This window comes from Bubalus bubalis, chromosome 9, assembly GCF_019923935.1.
Source record: "Bubalus bubalis isolate 160015118507 breed Murrah chromosome 9, NDDB_SH_1, whole genome shotgun sequence".
In the NCBI taxonomy this organism is placed as follows: Eukaryota; Metazoa; Chordata; class Mammalia; order Artiodactyla; family Bovidae; genus Bubalus; species Bubalus bubalis.
Window position 1 is genome coordinate 88,120,266 of NC_059165.1, and position 22,407 is coordinate 88,142,672.

At 42.5% G+C, this 22,407-nt stretch overlaps 1 protein-coding gene across 7 annotated transcripts in view; it reads left to right on the forward strand.

Annotated features, from left to right (window-relative positions):
- The window catches only part of CDC42SE2 (CDC42 small effector 2), a 118,575-nt gene extending 96,375 nt beyond the window's left edge, over positions 1–22,200 (forward strand). For 3 of the 7 annotated variants that reach the window (XM_025293051.2, XM_044947853.1, XM_025293052.2), the window contains 3 exons: positions 10,267–10,368; positions 19,088–19,203; positions 19,738–22,200. In XM_025293051.2, the coding sequence (XP_025148836.1) occupies positions 10,267–10,368; positions 19,088–19,186 (201 nt within the window). In that variant the 3' untranslated portion in view covers positions 19,187–19,203; positions 19,738–22,200. Of the gene's footprint in view, positions 1–10,266; positions 10,369–19,087; positions 19,204–19,654 lie in introns of all 7 variants that reach the window. The other 4 variants (XM_044947856.1, XM_044947854.1, XM_044947855.1 and 1 more) reach the window with 4 other exon arrangements.
- Positions 22,201–22,407: the final 207 nt, after the last annotated feature.

Here is a 22,407-nt window from a genome sequence, read left to right on the forward strand (position 1 = left end):
TGTTGTTTTTAATGAGAGAAACCATTCAACCCAATGGCTTTCCAAATAATTTAAACATACACACACAAACTTTAAAATAGTGTTTAAGAGTTAGAGAGGTTAACTAATGTGAATATAAGGTGGGAACATGACCACTGGCCGAGAGTCCAAGTGAGAGTTTGCCAGAGTTTCTTGGATTTGAAGGAGTGTTAAAATGTAGCATACTGCTTTTCAAGGTATTATCAGATGAGTTCCTGTATTTAAAGTGCTTAGAAATATGCCTGGCATATAGTAATACTCTTAAGAATTGCCCATTGTTTTAAAACACTCAGCTGTAAATCTTCAGAGTCAGTATTTGTAAACCACTGAGCCATCAGCATCACTGTTAGCCTTGAACGTTCCTGGACCTGCCCCAAACTTGGTGAATCTGAAATTCTGCAAGGAGAGGTGAGCAGCCTGTGTTCTAACAAGCCCCCACAGAGATTCTGAGGCACAGTAAAGCTTGCTTTCCTATTAACAGCCAGCATAAAAGCTGAGACAGTAAAGACGGTGCAGCTACTCTCTGGGAGATAGCAGTATTGTGACGCAAAAGCGAAAAACCCAACAAAACAGATAAGTAATTTACTTGTGTGGAAATGCAAATCCACTAGAATTTTCATCTTTTTTTTTTTTTTTTAACATCTTCCATATGTGGTAGGTCCTTGAGAAATATTTGGTCATACTATTGGATAAGACAAACAGTTTTTAGAGAACTGAGCTGACATTGTTTATTTAAAATCCTTTTATTCAGCAGCCATTGTCCAATGTGTCAGGCACAGCTGTGGTCAAAGAACTTTTAGCATGGTAGGAAAGTCCAGCTGTGGGCAGATAAATTATAAGCAGTATTTTTAAGCATTAAAATTGAAATAATGAGCCTTGTGCTCTAAGTGCTTGGACCAAGGAACGCCCAGCAGCCTCATCTCAGAAGGTCATGTTGGAGCTGAGTCTCAGGCAGTGCCACACAGCAGGGGTTGGGAGAGGGCATTTCACATAGTTTGTTGATGTTAAGCCATAACTGTTGCTTTGATTTTTGTGTGAGACCCACTAGTAAAATCCTTTTCCTTTACTATAAAAAATATCAAATCTCTTTTTGTGTTACAGCTTTTTGTGTAGCTTTCGTTAGTCATTTTCTCCCCGTCGTATAGACTGGATGCATAGTAGGATGTGGTTTGAAAGCAGCTCATGTACTTAGGGGATCATGGACTGTCATGGGCTGTCCGTGGCATCACAGGAAAAGTGGCTGTTTGTTTTAGAAATGCCCAGTGCCTAGCGACACTGTCGATATTTCAGAAGATTAACTTAGCTTATTTCAGGGGCTCCCAAACTTTTGTTTTTGTTTCTCTTAACACTTCAGTAATTTTTTCATGGTGTTCGCAAGGCAAGAGAAATACCTCACAGATTTATTTATTAGGTTTGGTCTAAACAGCTTGAGTCTGAGTGAACTCCGGGAGATGGTGATGGACAGGGAGGCCTGGCGTGCTGCGATTCATGGGGTCGCAAAGAGTCGGACACGACTGAGTGACCGAACTGAACTGAACTGAAACAACTTAGTATTTATGTTCTAAAAACTGAGCTGTCACTTGAAAAGTTACACACATACATAGGAAGAAAATAAATTCTTATTTCCTTCCCAAATAACCATGATTACTTATGTGTGTGCCTGTGTGGCTTTATAGAGCTCTTCAAACTCTGGGCTCAGACGGAACACCACCAGCGTCTTCTCCAGCTCCGTACCTACTTCTGTGCAGTACTGGACTTCTTGCATAGCAGCTGCTGAATACTCTGCTTTGCAAATATATGTCACTGTAAAAAGTGTGTGCTCTAAGACTGGAATTTTGAGTCATCTTGGACTAGTTCACACAGCGTTGTACATATATTAAGTATCATTGTGCTCCCCTCACACTGAAGACATCCCATGGGGCCCCTGGATGTTTGCCGACTGCTCGACACAGTCTGGGAATCATGAGTTACTTGATACATTCACAGGTAGGGGGTTTGATGATACTTCTCTCTCAGCTTTCTCTCGCCAGGTCACAAAGTTAAGTCAGTAGTATATCTTTGTCTTTTAGCCTTCCAAATACTCAGTCCACGTTGGCGTAAGTGATTGCTATCTTAGAGCCTGAGAGTACGAACCTTTCCCCCTGCTCCAGATGGCAGGCTCTTGTGTTCTCCCTTCATACTTCGTGTGCGTTTCCTGAAGGGCCTGAGGCTGCTCCACCTGTGCTTTTACCTTGGGCCTCCCGTTGCCTCTGGAACCTGGCCTTAAACTGCTCCTCGGTGGCATGCGTTTGTGCATGAAGCTGTCCAGAGAAGAGTCTTAGAGGGACTTTTAAGTGAGTCAGTAATCACTTCCTGGAAGCTATATTTGATCAATATGGGCTTCCCTGTGGCGCTAATGGTAAAGGATCCACCTGCCAGTGCAGGAGCTGTAAGAGAAGCAGGTCTGATCCCTGAGTCGGGAAGAACCCCTGGAGGAGGGCATGGCCACCCACTCCAGTATCCTTGTCTGAAGAATCCCATGGACAGAGGAGCCTGGCAGGCTACAGTCTGTGGGGCTGCAAAGAATTGGGACACGACCAAAGCAACTTATCATGCACGCATGCACATAGAAATGTGAGGGAGGTGGGGCATTTATATTACTCCAAAAGTTAGGCCTGAAAAACCACGTGACTGTGACGTTTATATATTCATAAAAGTATTCATTCAGAAAACGTGTGTTGATGAGTTGCTCTGTGCGGTGTATGGCACTGGCCCTTGGTGGGCTGACGTTTTACATGCCCTCTCCGTGAGGAGCACATGTGCGATGCAGCGGACCTTTTAAATTTGGTGTGAGATGCAAATTTTACTTTGGTGGAGGTGAACACAAGGTTCTGTGAGTACAGAAAGGAGGAGCGTGGAACCTCAGAGCAAGGGTATAGAGAAGAGGTGCCCGAGTTAGCCACGGAGCAGTAGGAAGGTTCCTTCAGATCGAGGGCAGAGAAGTGAGAAAGTTTGATCATAGCATATTTAAGGAACTTCGAGCAGCAGACCGAAGCTTAGAATGCAAGAAAACGTTGATAGATGAGGCTGGAGAGAGAACAGGGTTTCATAGGCTTCGAGAGTTTAAATTTAGCCTGCAGGTTTTGGAAAGCCATTGAGGGATTTTAAAGTGGTACGTGACATCAGTTTTGTACTTGGAAAGGTAGATCTAAACACAGGGCAAGGAGTATCAGGCAGGGAAGGAAGGCTGTGAAGCTCTAGCAAATCAGTTAGGCGGCGACTACAGCGAAGTAGGTGGAAGGCGGTGGGGCTGAAGGCAGGCTGTGGCAGTGCCGTGGGGTGGAGAGAGGAGGGTGGGATAGAATCGAGTCCCCAGGATGCTGTGACGTGACACTGTGAGGAAGAGGAGCGGAGCAGCGCCCTCAGCCCCGGCTTGAAGTACTGCTAGGAGCGTTGCCCACCCCAGGGGGCATGGAAAGGAGGACCAGGCTGCAGAAGTGAGGTTACACGCTCACTTGTGGACACAGAGGAGATGGTGGCCCCCTCCAGCATCCTCGCCTGGGGAATCCCACAGACAGAGGAGCCTCGCGGGCTGCAGTCCATGGCGGCACAAGAATCGGACACGAGCTAGTGACTAAACCACCGTCACAAGTGGGATTCCCTGGCCTCTCAGGCGGCAAAGAACCTGCCTGCTAATGCAGGAGACCCAGGTTCGATCCTGGGACAGATACCCGGGAGGAGGGCATGGCAACCAACTCCAGTATTCTTGCCTGGAGAATCCCATGGACAGAGGAGCCTGGCGGGCTACAGTCCATGGGTCGCAAAGAGTCGGACACCACTGAGTGACTAACGCTTTACACTTTGTGAACATAGGAAGTTTGAGTATCCTGTCAGCATTCACACGGACGTGTCCAGTAAGCAGTTGAATGTGTGTCTAATGCTCAGAGAAGAGAAAGTAGACTCACGAGTCATCAGCGTAGTTAATAAGGTGAAGACATGGGGGAGGAGGGGAAAGGGGACCCTAGGACACCCTGGATAAGGCCGTGCGCACAGGGCACGCAGGCGCAGAGGGACGGAGCGCACATCAGAGACGAGTGGGAGAGCAGAGAGGAGATCCTTTGGAAACGTAGTCTCAGCATGATCCTTTGTCTGAATTTTATGTTCCAGATTTTTACTTTTGTATTGGCCTAGTAATTTTTATTTTCAAAGAAGGAACATGTGATGGGAGCGCATGAATAATGCATATAGATAGCAGCGTTTTAGACTAAATGGGTATTGCAGTTCGCCGTATGTTGATGTGGTAGCTCCACAGTGTATTTTTTAAAAACTTCAAATATATCTCCTAAATATATATATATCTGTTAGAGTTAAGAGAGGAAGACAGGAAGTACATAGTGCATTTTAGAATTGTAAGGCCTCAGAAAGAGTACAGATAAGATTATGTTCTAATGAAAATCAGACATGAAAGTAAATGTTTCTTATTCATATTTGTGACATAACCATTTTTGCTAGTACTCAGTGCATAAGTTTTTATGTAAGTTGTAGACTAGGAGGAAAACAAAATGCATTAGCATATCTTTTTAAAAACTAATAAGGGAAGGAAGAGCGCCTCCCCCCACCCCTTCTGGATAAATAAAAACAAATTCTGGATATCAACATTTCATTGAACAAGTGTTTAGTATCTAAGATTTAGTCTCTAGGACTTAAATATTTAACGGTGGTGGTGGTGGTGGTTTAGTCGCTAAGTCGTGTCTGACTCTTGTGACCCCGTGGACTGTAGCCCGCCAGGCCTCTCTGTCCATGGGATTCTCCAGGAGAGACAGAATACTGGAGTGGGATTCTGTCATTCCTTTCTCCAGGGGATCTTTCCAACTAGAGATCAAACCCAGGTCTCCTGCATTGAAAGCAGATTCTTTTATCAACTGAGCCACCAGGGAAGCCCTCAAAAGTTCTAATGACGCGTAGTGGACACACATTGAATGGGAAGAGACATGTTCCCTAGTCCTTCAGGGTAATACAGCCACTCATTTGTTTTAACCTTTGGGCCTTGGCCTTACGCAGAATAACAGTTAATATTTTAAGGGTGGCAGGAATTATTCAGAAGGTTGACAGTTTTAGTAAAGTTCCCTGTAAGGAATAAAGAAGAATAAAGTATGTTTCCAGGAAAAACGGTGACTGCTACTGGCAGCAGCTCGTGCGTATGAGTGAAGCACAGCGCTTCCTGTTTTTCTTTGCAGAGGCCTGACTCTGGAATTCCCCTGTTTGCCCACGATTCAATTCTTGTCTCTGGCCTGTGCTCTCGGTACAGCACACCAGAGAAGTGGGCTGTTCTTCACATGTCTGACTTGTGCCTGAAAAATATTTCAGTTTTGTATCTTAAAATACTTAGTTATACTCAGAGTCTAGGTTTTTGACTCAGAAAGTAGTAACAGAAGTCTGAAGAACACCTCAGCCCGGGTCTGGATCCCGTCCTTCCTACCTTCTCTGGAGCACTTATAATATTGATAACCCTTCGTTTTTCTTTATCTTCTGTTTCTTTTCGGATCTATCACATCAGAAACTAAGCATAATCAAGTCTGTCTCATCTTGAAGGGAAAAAATCCAGTCTGCTGGTTTCCTCTTCTCCCTTGAGCTACAGCTGTCTCCTCCCGTTCGAGGCCAGACTCTGTCCCATCCTCTGTGTTGGAGCTCTCATTTCCCCGCCCCCTCCCCTCACTGCCCTGATGGCTGGCGCCCCCGTCACTGCGGGCACAGGGGCACCAGCGTGCCGAGCAGGCGCTGAGTCCAGGGGACGCGCTTCCCTTCACCTGAGCTCCCTCCAGCTGTGCAGCATGTCACCTAACCCTCCCTTCACACTTGAAGAGCCCACATCTGACTTTGCCCCTGACTTCCAGGCTGCTCCTTTTTGGCTTGCTTTACTGGCTTATTTTCCTCATCCAGCCTTATGAGGAGTGCTTTTCTGTGCACTTTTTTTCCTGGGAAGTCTCCTTAACTCAGACCACTTTATCCTGGTGACTCTGTTTCTCATCTCTAGTTAGCGCTTCTCAGAATCCTGTATCTGTGTTTTCAGTGCCCTTGAACATGAGGCACGCTGAATATCATTTGCTAGGCCTCACTTAAATGTCTCATAGCTATCTTAGATTTGGTGTGTCTTTTTTTTTTTTCTTTCCATTTATTTGTTTGGCTCCCCGGGACTTGGTATTGGCACGCGGGATTGTCCGTCTTCATTGCAGCGTGCGCGATTTTTAACTGTGTCATGGGGACTCTTAGCTGTGGCGTGTAGAATCTAGTTCCCTGACCAGGGATGGAACCCAGGCCCCTTGCACTGGGAGTGCGGAGTCTTAGCCACTGGACCACTGGCTAAGTCCCAAATTCAGTGTGTCTTAAACAGAATCTTTCATCTTCTTCCAGTATGACTCTTCCAGCAAGGCTCTCCCAGTATTGTCTAATCCAGTAAATCATGTACCCTGTATTCAGTCTGAAATCTGTTCATCTTTCATAACTTTTGCCTTTCCGTAGTTCTCAAATCCAGTTTTTGATTTTAGCTTCAACCTGAACTTTCCATTTCTGCTACTGGTAGTTGAAATTCAGTAATCTCCTTTGACCAGCATCATTCTAATACCTTTTCCATTGGTGCCCTCCACCGTGCTTTCCATTGGAGCGATCATGGATAGCCTTTTTGAACCATTCTGATCATGTCATTCCCCTGCTTAACAAGCTGGGCTCCTTCTGGCCTTAAAGAAGGGAGGACTGAAACTTCTGCTTTTTTACCCTAAAATCAAGGTTAGACTAGATGTCATGAAGTGAAGTCTAAAGGAAAAGTGTGATGCTCAGCTCCATAAAGTTCAAGTTGAAAAGTAGTCATTATTTTCAGATGATGAATTAGTCACCCAACATAATTACTGTGATGCAAGCAGGTTGATGTCTTCCTGTCCTTTGAATCAGCTCAGCTGTCGCCTCCTGAACATCCTCTCTCATTCAGCATGCCTGTTGTTATTGTTTATGAGTGCATATTACTATGCCTGCTTCAGAGGCACATCGACCTACAAGCACATCCGTTCATTAATCTCTCAGGAAACATTTCAGGGTGAGATAGCTGGTGGCCTCAGTGTACCATGGTGACTCCTCTCTCCCTGCATCTTGCAATAATTCAGCTGTTGGAATAACTCACATAATGTGGATTCATGGGCCTGGTGTAGCCACCCGCTAAGCCCCAGACACACCTTTCTGAAGGAGATGATGTGGATTCAGAACTATTAGAAGTCTTGTGTATTCATGGGGCAAGAATGATATGGAAGTAGATCTTATTCTCTGCAATAGGCCAGCCCATTGCCTGCTTTAGAGGGCCCTCTGGCTGAGCCAGGTGGCACCCTCTGTACTTGGGAGCTGTGGCCCCTTCAGGCTGGTCTGCACAAAGTCCGCAGTCCTACAGATGCCACGAGTCCAGCGACTATAACTGTTGACCATTGTCTCCATCTGTAGACATCTCCCCTTTTCTTCTTATGTCTGGAGTGTGCCAAGAACCTGGAAGCCTCCTCCTTTACTGTCAGTCAAGGGGCATCCTGGGGAAGAAACCCCAACAGTTTGTCCTGATCAGGTGTCAAGAAAGTTCATGTCCTGTTCTGGTGCAGATGCATTTGGATGTGCTTGGAGAAACATGGGTTTCTAATAAGACAAGTTTAGTGGAAATGTAGCAGTGTATTATCGAGGAAAAGGTAGGCACAAAACTAGTATTTGCATTGCCTTTTCCCTTCCTTAATCCCAGAAGAGAGAGCACTGCTTCTCAAGGACCATTTAGGGACTTGCGCTGTAACATCTCAGATGAGAAGAGTATGAAGGGAACTTTGTTGAATTTGGTGGATAGAAATAGACGAACTCAGAGTCTAGGGGCAGAATAGGAACCGGGGTGGAAGAGACTGCCTTGGTGGCACTTGGCCTCCCGCATCGAAGGAGGGCTGCAGGTGGCAGACCTGTGCTCGGGGAGTCTGTGAGGTTCCTTAAGTGGCCCTGTATAAAGGTAGCAGGAGGTGGTATGTTTTGCCAAGAAATAGAAGGTTGAAGGACATAGACAAAGGATCTAGAGCCTTATACTTGGCTTGCTGCCAAGCCTTTTAACCTGAAGTCTTTGTATAGCCCTAGGGGACAGGGCCCCAAGGATGGATTGAATCTTAACCCTTTAATAAAAAGGGGCTTGAAGTAATTAAATTTGGAGAAGTAAAGGAATGAATATCTTGCTTCTAGGTGGTGGTGGTGGTGTTCAGTCGTGTCTGACTCTCTGCGACCCCGTGGACTGCAGCGTGTCAGGCTTCCCTGTTACTATCTCCTCTGATCAAACTCATATGCGTTGAGTCGATGGTGTCATCCATCCATCTTACCCCCTCACCCCCTTCTGCTCCTGCCCTCAGTCTTTCTAGTATCAGCTTCTTTTCCAGTGAGTTGGCTCTGAGGTTGTTATAGATTATAATACCTGTTGTTACAGACTCTAATTTATTCAGTCAGGCATTTTTGAGAGAAAAAGGGAAATCGTGTAATATAAAGTCTCAGATCAGAAAATAACTGCAAACAAAGAACTTCCCCCTAAAATTATAGTGGATAAAATAATAACATATCTACCACTGAAAAAAATCTCTGATCTAGGGCTAAGGTCACTAAACCAGAACTTGCAAGCCACCCTTTTTTGCGCTTAAAAGTTAAATGGAACAGCGCTGTTCTCACTTGCTCCCTCACTGTCTCCAGCTCCTTACCTGCTGTGATAACAGCAGGTCAAAGCTTTGTAGACTGTGTGGCTGCAGGCTGAAAATATTTACGCTCTGGCCTATAAGAACACGTGGATTCCTGGAGAGGATGAAGTAGAGTTGTTTTCTAATTCAGTGAAACATACAAAAGAAACAAATAACTGATGAAAGTCACACACACACTCTCTCCCTTCCTCCTCATCCCCACCCTCCTTAGACACACAAGCACATTCAGATGTCCACATAACAGAAGCTCTAGAAATTGCAAACAAAGAACATAAGGAGAAGTATCAAAGAAATAATAGAAGACACTTCCGTACACTGTAGCAAAATTTGTGTTCAGCTAGAGAGGAATCCCCATATGCCATACAGAATACTGGAAGGGAGAATCAATGAACCTGGAGATGGTCCAGAGCCACTGTTGAACTCTGAGACTTCTTTTGGGATTCTGTGGCAATAAAAGGTAGAGACAGTAAAATAATACCTATTTTAGGTCTAAAATTAATGTGTGAACACGCCACTTTTGTGGTTTTATAGAAAATCACATTCTAACCCTGGAGAGCTGTCACTTGGATAAGTTTTTAGGGTTTATCATGTGCATAGCAACATGTCAGGGGATGGCGACATGAAACACTAGGCTCCGAGGCAGCCTGACCTAGCTCCACAAGTTTGCAACTTGCCTTGGTTTTGATCAGGTGGCGCTTTCAGGAGAAGTATTCTGTTGGAAGAAGATGGGGCTACACAGAGGTGGCATTGGGACACTAAGGCAGCTGTGCCCGTGGCCTCTTCAATCGATCACAGAATCTAAGGCATCATGGAAAACTTGGGTCTAATTTAAAATAACCTTCATCTCTTGAAAAATCTTGGATGGTTCAGTTAAACACAGCAGCAGGGTGAGGAAGTGTCTCGAGTGCGGTGGAGCAACGGCTGCCGCGACCTGCAGCTGCAGTCCTGGGGGCTGGACGCGGGTGTCAGAAGTGACAGGGAGGCGCTTTGTAACTTAGAGCCAGAAGAGACCGGAAATCCGTGACTGGACTAGAACCCAACCTCCCCGGTACCCCTAGCCGACAGATGCACTCCAGCAGGAAAGGGCAGTTGGCTATAATCTAAGTAATAACCATCAGAATAGCATCAGTGTTTAATGATGAGACAGAATTCAGTACTTAGGTCATACCGTCTTCTTTGTTATGAACAATGGTTACAGATGATACTTTTACATAGCTTTTTTTTAAAGAATACAATTTAAATGGTTATCATACAAATACATGGATGGCCAAAGTTAGGTCAAATAATCTATTTTAAATTCTAAATATTATTTTGCTTTACCAATTTTTTTTTTTTTTTTTTTGGTGCATATATTTCTCTGGGGGAGTTCATCGTAGGAGATGGTTGTGGTGATACCAAGATTTAGGTATTTTCCTGTCCTGGGCAAAAACATTTTTCATAGAGAGTCATTTGTGCATAATGTATAAATCTACCAGAATTAATTTTTGTTAACAAGACCATTTTCTGAACATTATTCCTTATATTTTAGAAGAGGCGCCGGCGGATTGACCGAAGTATGATTGGAGAGCCCACAAACTTCGTGCACACAGCTCACGTGGGGTCAGGTGACCTGTTCAGTGGGATGAACTCTGTAAGTACGAGGGCGGAGCAAGTGGGTGGGGCCTTGGGGCGCGGTCAGATGCACCTGCCTGGCGAGTGCACTGAGCTGCAGACATTTCGTACACACAGTTAATGTGAGTATGAAGAGAAGAAATGAATAGTGGAAAAATCTCTTACTTAGTTTGCGAAGCAATGTATTTTTTTTCTGTTTGTACTAAACTCTTTGTAGCTACATTTCTTCTGAGTAACCGCATTAAAATTTTTAAAGGATTTGAGTTCAGAAAGGAAGTTACTATCGCATGGATTCTCATGCTGCCATTCCCCCCAGCGCCCCCCCCCCCCCCCCCCCCCCCCCCCCCCCCAGCAACTTTGAGGTCAGCTTTTTAGTAATATTTAATCTCCTTTTTGTTCTCTTAAGTTCAGTTGGGTTGCCTTTGCAAATGTATTTGTCCCCTTTATAAAATATTAGCCTTTATCTGATGTTAGAATGCTTGCAATTTATTACTGTAACATAAGTTCTCATGCACTTAGCAGAGGATTAAAATTTGCACATATTTGCTCTTTGTTATAGAGGTTTCAGTGAACTTCAGAAGAGACTTTAGATATACTCAGTTGAACACTTACTCCCTAATTTGCATCTAAGAGAAACAGTAGTGTGACAGAAACCAGTAGAGGGGGTTTTTACCCGGGCTCTGCCTCATCCTTGCCCTGAAGCAAATGACTGTGTATCCAGAGTTGCTTTCCCCCCCAGATCTCAAGTGCGCACGTGTGTCTGAATGTTCCCTCAAGCGTTTAGAACCAGAGTCAGTAAGGCTTTCGAAATACAGATACGCTGCATTGTGTGCTGACTGGACACTGTTCACAAAAAACTGAACAGGAGAACAGACTTGTGAAATAGGTAGATGGGTATCCTGGATACAGCAAACAAGTTTGTCACTGCAGTTACTGGGTAGGCTAAGGGATGACATTTGTAGCTTCCTGGAAAGGAAACAGCTTGTTTGTTTTAAGTCTGTAGGAAAAGTACACTGAACGGCTTTTGTGGAAACGTAAGAGCCGTCAGATTGCTGTTAAAATACAATTCAGTAGCTTTGTTTCCTGGATCAGTGTGGAATGATGAGACCAAATGAACTGCTGACCGTTGTTAATATTAAGGTCATTGTGACAAAGATAAATAGAATGAATGGTTTCAAATTTATTATAGCTGATGAATTTTAATTTATTTCTCATCAACACATCTTCTTCCCTACTTGTGTTCATAAAAATTTAACTATGTAGGCAAAAAAGAGCTTCCCTTGTAGTTCAGTTGGTAAAGAATCCACCTGCAACAAGGATACCCAGGTTCGATCCCTGAGTCAGGAATATTCCCCTGGAGAAGGAAATGGTAACCCACTCCAGTATTCTTGCCTGGGACATCTAATGGACAGAGGAGCCTAGTGGGCTCCAATCCGTGGGGTCGCAAGAGTCGGAAGAGCCCAAGAAGAGGAAATCTGTCCTGTCCCTGCTTCCACGTTTTCCCCTTCTACTTGCCATGGAATGATGGGACTGGATGCCATGATCTGACTTTTTTTATATTGAGTTTTAAGCCAGCTTTTTCACTCTTCTTCACGTGCACCAAGAGGCTCTTTAGTTCCTCTTCACTTTCTGCCATTAGAGTGGTATCATCCACTTACCTGAGGTTGTTGCTATTTTTCCCAGTAATCTTGACTCCAGCTTGTAACTCATCCAGCCCGACGTTTCACAGGAGTGATGAGGGTTACTTACTGGAAATCCAAATTCTTGTTTGAAATTAAAGAATTAACTTTTGGAAGAAAAACAGATTTGTCTTTCTTATAATCTGCATGGCATTATGAATGTACCGTGTAAAAATATATAAAGATGTTGTTGTAAATAGGCCTAGGATACCTATAAAGTCTAGGATAACATGTTGTGTTAGGAAGGAAATTATTTGGCACCATGGTAAAATCCAACTTTCTGCCACAAAACCTGGTGTTGCCAAAAGGGAGCAGAAAGTGAACGGATAGGCTGTGGGCCATAGCCTCCTCAGGCGGAGCAGGTTTGCTTAAACAGACCTGTGGATTTTAGTTTCTTTTTTAGGGTACTCTTACCTAAACTGGTTGTTTGGTCATGTGAATATAGATATTGCAGTAACTCATGTGGTGTCACTGGACTTAGTTCCACATAAGTGAATTTTTCAGTAAATGAGTGAAAACTACCCATTTAAGACCCAATCACATGTTCTCGCCATAAACATATTGGACCCAAATAAGCTATGTATTTTATGTCTTGTTATTATTTTCACTTAGAATGTATTTAAACCTCCTCACTCTGAATCTGTTAGGCCATCACCTCCTACTCCTCCTGTTCCGAGCAATCTAGCGTGATTCTCATTCTCTGTTTCCAAAATGCTTCTGATTGATACAAACGAAGACAGGATATACTAAGAGCACTTTAGAGTTTGCAGATAAACTTGTGCCTTTGGTAAAGTCAGAAAATACCCCACTGGGACTTCCCTGGTGGTCCAGTGGTTAAGACTCCACTCTGCCGCTGCCAGGGGTCATGGGTTTCATCCCTGCTCGGGAATTACGATTCCACATGCCACACAGCACAGCCAGAATAAAAAGGAAGATGCCCCAGCATTTTTATTTATTTGTTTTTTAAATTTTATTTTATTTTTAAACTTTACATAATTGTATTAGTTTTGCCAAATATCAAAATGAATCCGCCACAGGTATACATGTGTTCCCCATCCTGAACCCTTCTCCCTCCCCATTCCCAGCATTTTTATATCTCACTAGAAAGTAGCCCTGTAAGATGGTTAGGAGAGATTATCGTCTTTAATCACTCTGCAAGTAGGAAACCTGATATTCACAGAAGATAAACAGTGCATCCAGAGTTACGGTGTTAATGAATAAATTGGGATTACAGGTGAAGTCTTTGGATTCTATTTTTGGAGTATAGTTGATTTACAATATTGTGTTAGTTTCAGGTGTAGGACGAGGTGACTCAGTTATGCATATGTTCTTTTTTACCTTCTTTCCTCATATAGATTATCGTGGAATATTGAGTGGACTTCCCTGTGCTATACAGTCGGTCCTTGTTGGTTATCTGTCTTAAATAGACTAGTGTATGTGATCTATCCGTTCCTCCTGTGTTTCCCCTTTGGGAACCATTAGTTTGTTTTTGATATCTGTCAATCTTTCTGTTTTATAAATAAGTTCATTTTTTTACATTAGATTCCACATGAGGGATAATATTTGTCTCTGATTGACTTCACTAAGTATGATAATCTCTAGGTCCATTCATTGTACTGTGAATGGCACTATTTCATTATTCAAATTATTTTATTGGAATATAATTGATTAACATTGTACTAGTTTCAGGCATACAGCAGAATGAATAAGTTATACACATATCTGCTCTTTTTTAGATTCTTTTCCCATATAGGCCATTATCAGTCCTTATTTTTAATAGTTATCTATTTTTATATAGTCCCAACCTCCCAGTTTATCCTTCTCACCCCCTTTCCCCTGGGTAACCATAGTATTGTCTTCCACACCTATGACTCTTTGTTTTGTACATAAGTTCATTTGTACCATTTTTTTTTAAAGACTCTGCATATAAGAGATATCATATACTTGTCTGTCTTATTTTGCTCAGTATGCCAATGTCTAAGTCCATCCATGTTTCTGCAGATGGCAGTTTTATTCTATGAAATGGCTGAATAATAAAAATCCATTGTCTATGTCTACCACGTACTCGTTATCCACTCCTCTGTCAGTGGACTCTCAGGTCGCTTCCCTGTCTTGGCTGTTGTAAATACTGCTGCTGTGAACAGAGGGGTGCATGTATCCTTTTGTATTAGTTTTCTTGGGATATATGCCCAACCAGGAGTGGGATTGCTGGGTCAGATAGCAGTTCTCTTAGTTTTTAAGGAACCTGCATGCTGTTCTCTGTAGTGACTGTGCCAGTTTACATTCCCATGAACAGTAGGAGGGCTCCCGTTAGCCCCACTCCCTTCCCAGCATTTATTGTTTGAAGACGTTCTCTAATGATGGCCGTTCTGACCCTTGTGCAGTGACACCTCATTGTAGTTTTGATTTGCATTTCTCTGATAATTAGCAGTGTTGAGCACCTTTAAATGTGCTTTTTGGCCATCTGTGTGTCTTCTTTGGAAAAATGTATTTATATCTTCTGCCCACTTTTTGATTGGGTTTTTTTTTTTTTTTTTTTTTGACATACAACTACATGAGCTGTTTGTATATTTTGGAAATTAATCCCTTGTTGGTTGCCACATTTACAAATACTTTCTCCCATTCTGTGGGTTGTCTTTTCATTTTGTTTATGGTTTCCTTTGCTGTGTAGAAGTTTTTGAGTTTAGTTAGGTACCATTCAATTTTTTTCTTTAGAAGGTGGATTCAAAAAGATCCTGCTGCAATTTATGTCAACGTTCTATCTTTTCTTCTAAGACTTTTATAGTGTTTGACCTCATTACGTTTAAGCCTTTGACCCATTTCCAGTTTTTTTTTGTGAACGGTGTTAGGGAGTGTTCTACTACTACTAATTCGCTTCAGTCGTGTCCGACTCTCTGCGACCCCATAGACGGCAGCCCACCAGGCTCCCCGTGCCTGAGATTCTCCAGGCAAGAACACTGGAGCAGGTTGCCATTTCCTCCTCCAATGCATGAAAGTGAAAGTGAAGTCGCTCAGTCGTGTCCGACTCTTCACGACCCATGGACTGCAGCCTACTAGGCTCCTCCGTCCATGGGATTTTCCAGGCAAGAGTACTGGAGTGGGGTGCCATTGCCTTCTCTGAGGGAATGTTCTAATTTCATTCTTTTATATAGCTGTCCAGTTTTCCCAGCACCACTGAAAAGAGACTGTCTTTTCTCCAGTGTATACTTTTGCCTCCTTTTGTGATGGATTAGGTGGCCGTTGAAGGGTGAATTTATTTCTTGCTTTTTATCCTGTTCCACTGATCTGTGTTTCTGTGCCAGTACCATACTTCTTTGATTACTGTTGCTATATAGTATAGTCTGAAGTCAGGGAACCTGTTTCTTCCAGCTTTGATTTTCTTTCTCAGGATTGCTTTGGCTATTTTGGGTCTTTCCTGTATCCATATAAATTTAATAACTTTGTTCTCAGTTCAGTTCAGTCGCTCAATCGTGTCCGACTCTTTGTGACCCCATGAATCGCAGCACGCCAGGGCTCCCTGTCCATCACCAACTCCCGGAGTTCGCTCAGACTCACGTCCATTGAGTCAGTGATGCCATCCAACCATCTGATCCTCTGTCGTCCCCTTCTCCTCCTGCCCCCAACCCCTCCCAGCATCAGAGTCTTTTCCAATGAGTCAGCTCTTCGCATCAGGTGGCCAAAGTCCTGGAGTTTCAGCTTTAGCATCATTCCTTCCAAAGAAATCCCAGGGCTGATGTTCTAGTTCTGTGAAAAATGACACTGCTTATTTAATAGGAATGGAATGGAATATGTAGATTGCCTTGGGTAGTACTCTCATTTTGACAGTGCTGAGTCTACCAAGAACATGGTATATATAGCCTGCTATCTGTGTCATCTCTGATTTCTTTCATCAACATGTTATAGTTTTCAGAGTAGAAGTCTTTTTTATCCTTAGGTAGACTTATTCCTGTGTTTTTTTTATTGTTTTTGATGTGATGATAAATGGGATTCTTTCCTTAATTTCTCTTTTTGGTCTTCGTTTTTAGCGTATGGGAATGAAAAAGACTGCTGTGTGCTAATTTTGTGCCCTGCAACTGTACTGAATTCATTGATGAGCTCTAGTAGTTTCCTGGTGGCATCTTTAGGATTTTCTGTGTATCATGTATCATGTCATCTGCAAACAGTGACAGTCTTACTTGTTTTCCACTTTGGATTCCTTTTATTTCTTTTTCTTCTCTGTCATGGCTAGGACTTCTGAAACTATGTTGAATAAATGTGACAATGGATTGTGACGTAGATTTACAGATATTTAAAAATTCTTATAACCCTGGGATTAATGTCACTTGATCATGGTGTATGATCCTTTTAATATACAGTTGGAGTATTTTTGCATCTGTGTTCATCAGTGATATTGGCCTGTAATTTTCTTTCCTTTGTGTGTGGTATCTTTGTCTGGTTTTGGTATTAGGGTGAAGTTGGCCTCATAAAATGACCTTGGGAGTATTTCTTCCTCTTCATTCTTTTGGAAGGAGTTTCAAAAGGATAGGTGTTAACTCTTTTCTCAACATGTGATGTAATTTGTGAAGCCATCAGGTCCTGGACTTCTGTTTGTTGAACATTTTCTAATCATTGTTGCATTTTCATACTCATGATTGGGTCTAAGGTCTCCTTAGGCAACCACTTTGCCTGGCTGGCTTTCTTTTTCTTGGGGATGGTTTTGATCATGGCTGCCTCCTGTACGGGGCTACGAACCCCCATCCACAGTTCTTCAGGCACTCGGTCAGTCAGATCTATTTGTCACTTCCACTGTATAATCTAAGGGATTTGATTTAGGTCATACCTGAATGGCCTAGTGGTTTTCCCTACTTTCTTTAATTTATGCATGAATTTTGTGATCAGGAGTTCATGATCTGAGCCACAGTCAGCTCCCGGTCTTGTTTTTGCTGACTGTATAGAGATTTTCCATCTCTGTCTTTCATTACTTGGAATATATAATGCTACTCCCTTCTGGTCTGCTGAGTTGATACTGAAGAATCAGTGGATACATTTATGAATTTCTGGGGATTTCCTTGTATATCATGTGTTGCCCTTCCTTACTGTGTTGATTTTCTCTCTTGTCATTTGATCATGTGTCTCAGTGTGTCCCTCCTTGAGTTCATCTCCTGTGAGCTACTCTGCACATCCTAGACTTGTGTTCCCTTTCTCACGTTAGGGAAGTTTTCAGCTATAACCTCCTCAGATGTTTTCTCGGGCCATTTCTGTCTTCTCCTTCTAGCACCCCTATAGTGTACGTGTTGGTGTGTCTGAGACTGCCTTGTTTCCTTCCATTGTTTTCTCTTCGGTCTGTCCCTTAACAGTGATTCTTACCATTGTTTCCAGCTATTCATTTTTCATGCCTCATTTATCCTGCCTTGATTCCTTCTAGTGTATTTTTCATTCCAGGTATTGTATTCTTTGTATCTCTTTGTTCTTTACATCTTGTAGCTCTTTGTTAAACATCTCTTGTAAGTTCTCAATCTGTGCCTCATTCTTTTTCCAAGATCTTGGACCATTTTTACCATCATTACTCTAAATTCTTTTTTTTTTTTTTTTTTTGTAGCTGTCTCTTCATTTAGCTGTTTCTTGTGAGTTTTTATCTTGTTCCTTCATCCGAAACATTTCTCTGCCATCTCATTTTGTCTGTTTATGGACTCCTTTATGCTGGCTGCAGGATCATAGTTCCTCTTGCTTGTAGCATCTTCCCCAAGTGGTCCTGAGGCTTGTGGAAGCCTCCTGGTGGCGAGACCGGTGCTTTCCGCCTGGTGGGTGGAGCAGGGGCTTGTCCCTCTGGTGGGCAGGGCTGTGTCAAGGGCTGTGTCCTGGAGGGTACACAGCACGGTCACAGGTGAAGGGAGGGTGCAGGCCTGGGGTTCTGCCTTTATCAGGGATGAGGGTAAATGCCTAGGCTTTCACAGGTTCACTCTTAACTGCTTCCTCCTGGCACTATTGTGAGGGTTACATGATGTCATATTTTGAAGTGATTCTGTAAACCTGAGAGCAGCCTATTCTGAGGGAGTATTAAGTCATTGACTAGAGATGTTTCAGTCTTCTCTTACGTAACCAATTGCTGGCCACAGGTTTCTGCAAAAATCCCCCAGTGTGTTTAAGGAGACATCATAGGCTCAGCAGAGGATGAGTCAAATAAAGTTCAGGGGCTCTAATCATGTGATAGAAGCTGGAGAGAATGACTCCCCTGGGCTCAGAGGAGAAAAGGGTATACTACTCAGTTCCTCAATATGCAGACTTGGCTCTTGGGGTGTGGCCTCTGGCTAAGCTTCCTTTGAATATTCCAAGTCTTTGAATCCTCATTTGAATTCTTATACTTTTTCATTTTATTAATTCTACTAAGACTATATTAGGGCTTCCCAGGTGGCACTAGTAGTAAAGAACCCACATGCCAATGCAGGAGATTCCTGAGAGATGCAGGTTCGATTCCTGGGTCGGGAAATTTCCCTGGAGGAGGGCATGGCAAGCCACGCCAGTATTTGTAGAATCCCATGGACGGGAGCCTGGCAGGCCAAAGTCCATAGCATTGCAGAGAGTAGGACATGACTGAAGTTATTTTTAGAATAAGAATACTACTATTATGTAAATTTTACCACATGGACTTTTAAAATTTATCTTTGGTTCAGTTTCCTACTTTATTTTTGTATCTGATTCTAATCCAAGAAATTGAGGTGATTGAATATGTGAGGTGGTTGTAAATTAAGGTGGTTGAGGAACAAAGTTGAATTCATCTTTATCCTTTTGACTGGTTTTGAAATGTAGCCAAGTACGTTGTGAACTACAAAACTTTTTTGTAATAGGGAAGTGGAGTAGGGGGTGTTTTGGCCAAAAAAGAAAAAAAAGAATTGTTCAACCACCAGCTTACCACTCCCCATATATTGAAAACATTTTCTAAGTCTATAAAAAGATATATATATATATAATTTTTTTTTTTCCTATAAAAAGTACCCTGGGAAAAGCAGCCCAGCCAAACCGTTGATTGATTGGTTGCAATGGCGCTAGTTCCTGACCCGTTCTTTTCCTTTCTTGTCTCAGGTCAGCTCCATTCAGAACCAGATGCAGTCCAAGGGAGGCTACGGGGGTGGCATGGCCGCCAACGTGCAGATGCAGCTGGTGGACACAAAGGCTGGATAGCCCCGGACTTCTCCTCAGTGAGTACCTCAGAGCCCCGTGACCACTGACCAGAGGCTTAGTTCAGACTCCAGTTCAAAAAAAAAAGTCTTATTAAAAAAAAAATTGTGAACTTACTGGAAAGGGCAAAAATGGTCTGTTCATAGTCAGTTACAGCATTTGGGTATTAGTTTCAGATTGTTGTTTTCCTTTTGAGAAACTTTAAATGTTTTCAGACGTCTTGCTCTGGGGGAGCCTCTGACTGAGATTCTAGTGACAAGATCTCTCTTACGTGTTCTTTAAACATGAATGAAGTTACTGAGTACTGACATTGTGTGAAACCCCATGTGTGGTGAAGTAATTTTATATTTAACACCATTATGGGTAAATCGTTCATAAGAAAATTTTCAAATTTAAAAGACAACTTCTAAATGGAAGCATGAAACCCCTAAAGTATTAAAAATAATTTGGCTTTTTCTTTTGGTTTTATAGGTCATTGTGAATTTCTGTATTTTGTTCCAACTGTTAATTTTTTTTTGTCACGGTTGCTTTCCTTTCCTTTCCAATTACAAAAGAAGCAGCGTGATGGCGTCCTGTTCACCCTGCTGCGACTGCTCCGGTGACGCGTTCCTGTTCTGCTCCGGGGACACTCGTCAGAAGAATCCTGCATTTCCTTCAGCTGGCATGCATGCCTTTGGACTCATGGACAGAGTTCTTTGGATTGTGGCTTAATTCTTGATTTTTATGAATATGGGTCTGATTTTAGCATGATCTTTTTTTGTGAATGCTAGCACTGTTTTGCATTCTTCCCCCACATTTTTCTTTCCACCTTCAACCCCTCTGCCTTACTGATTTTATTGGTAAGCCAAGACCTGCTTTTATTTGTTAATTTGTCACCATTTTTGTATATTTTGGAACATATGCGACCCGTAAGCACAATGATCATTTCTATTCATATGAAACTGCAGCAGAGTAGTGTCTGCATGCTTTATGAAGTTGCTTGTGTGGGACCCCACAGGACGCCAGATGGCGAGTTCCTGGCTGCCATGGGTGGATGATACTGCTGCTATTAGAGAAAGGTGAGCTGTGGCACCAAGTCACATCAGTTTCACAGAAAAAGGCAACTTGGAGCTTATTTTAGAAGTATGACTTTTATTTAGTTAGAATTATAATAAAAGAAAAGCTTGCATTCATAAGGCATTCATTCTGTTGTAAATGTTCGATCTATTTATTTGCGAGCAAGGACCTGGGATTGTAAACAAGTGTGTTTATCTATTGAGTGTGTGGTAATACCCTCATCCAGTCTGACTCTGAGCATCATGTTCTTTGTTCATTTCTTTGTGTGCTTGGTCTCAGTTTTTGCTTGTTTATGTTTAATACTGTGGTATCCAGTTGGCTTCCAGTAGCAGTTTGTTGAGTTTCTTAGCCTCTATTTCTAAGCACGGACTTTGGAGTCCCTGGCCTCTCCATGTTCACATTGTGGGACAGTGGAAGTTGCCAGGAGCAGCGGTTGATCTGGCTGTGTTGTTGCCTGTGAGAACAACCTGCGTGGTGACTTAAGGTATTGCCAAGAATGCTTGGGCTTCAAAGTGTGTGTTCCTCACAAATTGTATTTCTATAAATGCTCCTCCTAAGGGTGTAGTGCTACACCTGGTAGTGGTTTGGTTTCCACTAGAAATTTAAAATCCTATGTAAGGAATTACGTAACTGCATAGAGAGAGATTGATCTAGATCTGTTCTCTTCACCTTAGTCACAAGTTCTTATTAAATAGGTAAGTAAATAAATACTGGGTTTATAGAGGTAAAACATGGCAGGATTTCTTCCCCCAGTTCTTTTAAGTTACCCTGTACAGCAGGCACTAGATTATTCAGTTCTTTATTTCTACAGTTTTGATCTCTGTAGATGTCAATCTATCTCAAGAGAATCTGTCAAGAAAAAACATTTGCGCTTACCAGTCAGAATAGGCATTTTGCAATTTAATAACTTCTAAACTTGAATTCACTTAATGTCATTAATTGTGTTGATACTACATGCTGGGTTGTGCTTGACTACCTGCGTCCTTCTGGTCGGCAGGCAGGGTCCCGACAGGGCCGCTGCAGTGCGCGTGCTCTCTAAATACGGTGGAGTGTTTAGTGCTCTCAGTGATAATGCTAGTCTACTTCTATTTTGACTTTAGTACAGAGTTTATAATTGTGTAACTCCTAGAACAGTACAGGGAGCCCTGGTCCCTTTTCCCTACTTGATGATTTGACTTTATTCTTTTTCTCGATCGCTTGCTTTCCTGATTCTCCAAGGACCAAATTCTCCAGTGAGCACTGGAGCATGTCTCCATGGTAAGCCAAAGGCTGCACTCTTCAGCCTCTAATTGTTCTGCAGCTGCCTCTGGCAGGCACAAGTAGCCACACTGTGTGCAGGAACACATGCCAAGGAAGGTGCCAATAATGACTCAAGAAAATTACCAAGAATTTTAAGATACTAACCTTGGACACAGTTTTTTTAGGGAGTCCACTTTCCCCCATTGATAAGTAGGTTTTTAAACCTTGGGATGTCATTTGCTCCCGATAACAATGTGTCTCATTTGAAAATTGAAGCTAAGTAGAATTGACTGTTAATATTTTGCTGAAACATGTGCTAACAACTGTTAACTAATGACATGCATTCTTAAAAGAGGTGCTTTCCTGTGATGTAGGCGTGAGGTGGTGCCAGTGAGCATAGAGTGGAAATGTGAACTATGCTGATTGGGTTCAGCATTTCCGATGCAGCATTATCAGTGGGCCTTTAAAGATACTTTGTGAGTATATATTAGCTCTCACTTTTGTTATTAAATTATAGCAGTTCTATTATAGAAAGCAAGTTTGCCTTGATTTTGTTTAAAATGACTTCTGCTCAGCACCCAGGAGATAAAATTGACATATTTTTATAATATAAGCATACTTTTTTTGTACATTGTGTTCATTCTTGAATAAAGTAAGTTCAGTGTTGGCTGGTAGATAATAAAGTATTTGATTTTGATTCAATAAATGTTTTTCAATCCTGACTTGGTTATTTTCTTTCTAGGAAATAAACACAAGAAATGCTAAAAAGGTGCTGTAAGTGACTTTTGAGTTATGACTACTAAACAAAGGTATCCAGCTCAGTTTTTCATGCTTCAGGATTTTGTCCTCACAGTATGTATGTAGGACTTAATAGTAAAGGTAAGAATTCTATTGCCCAGTCACACTATCATATTAGAGAGTTACAGAAT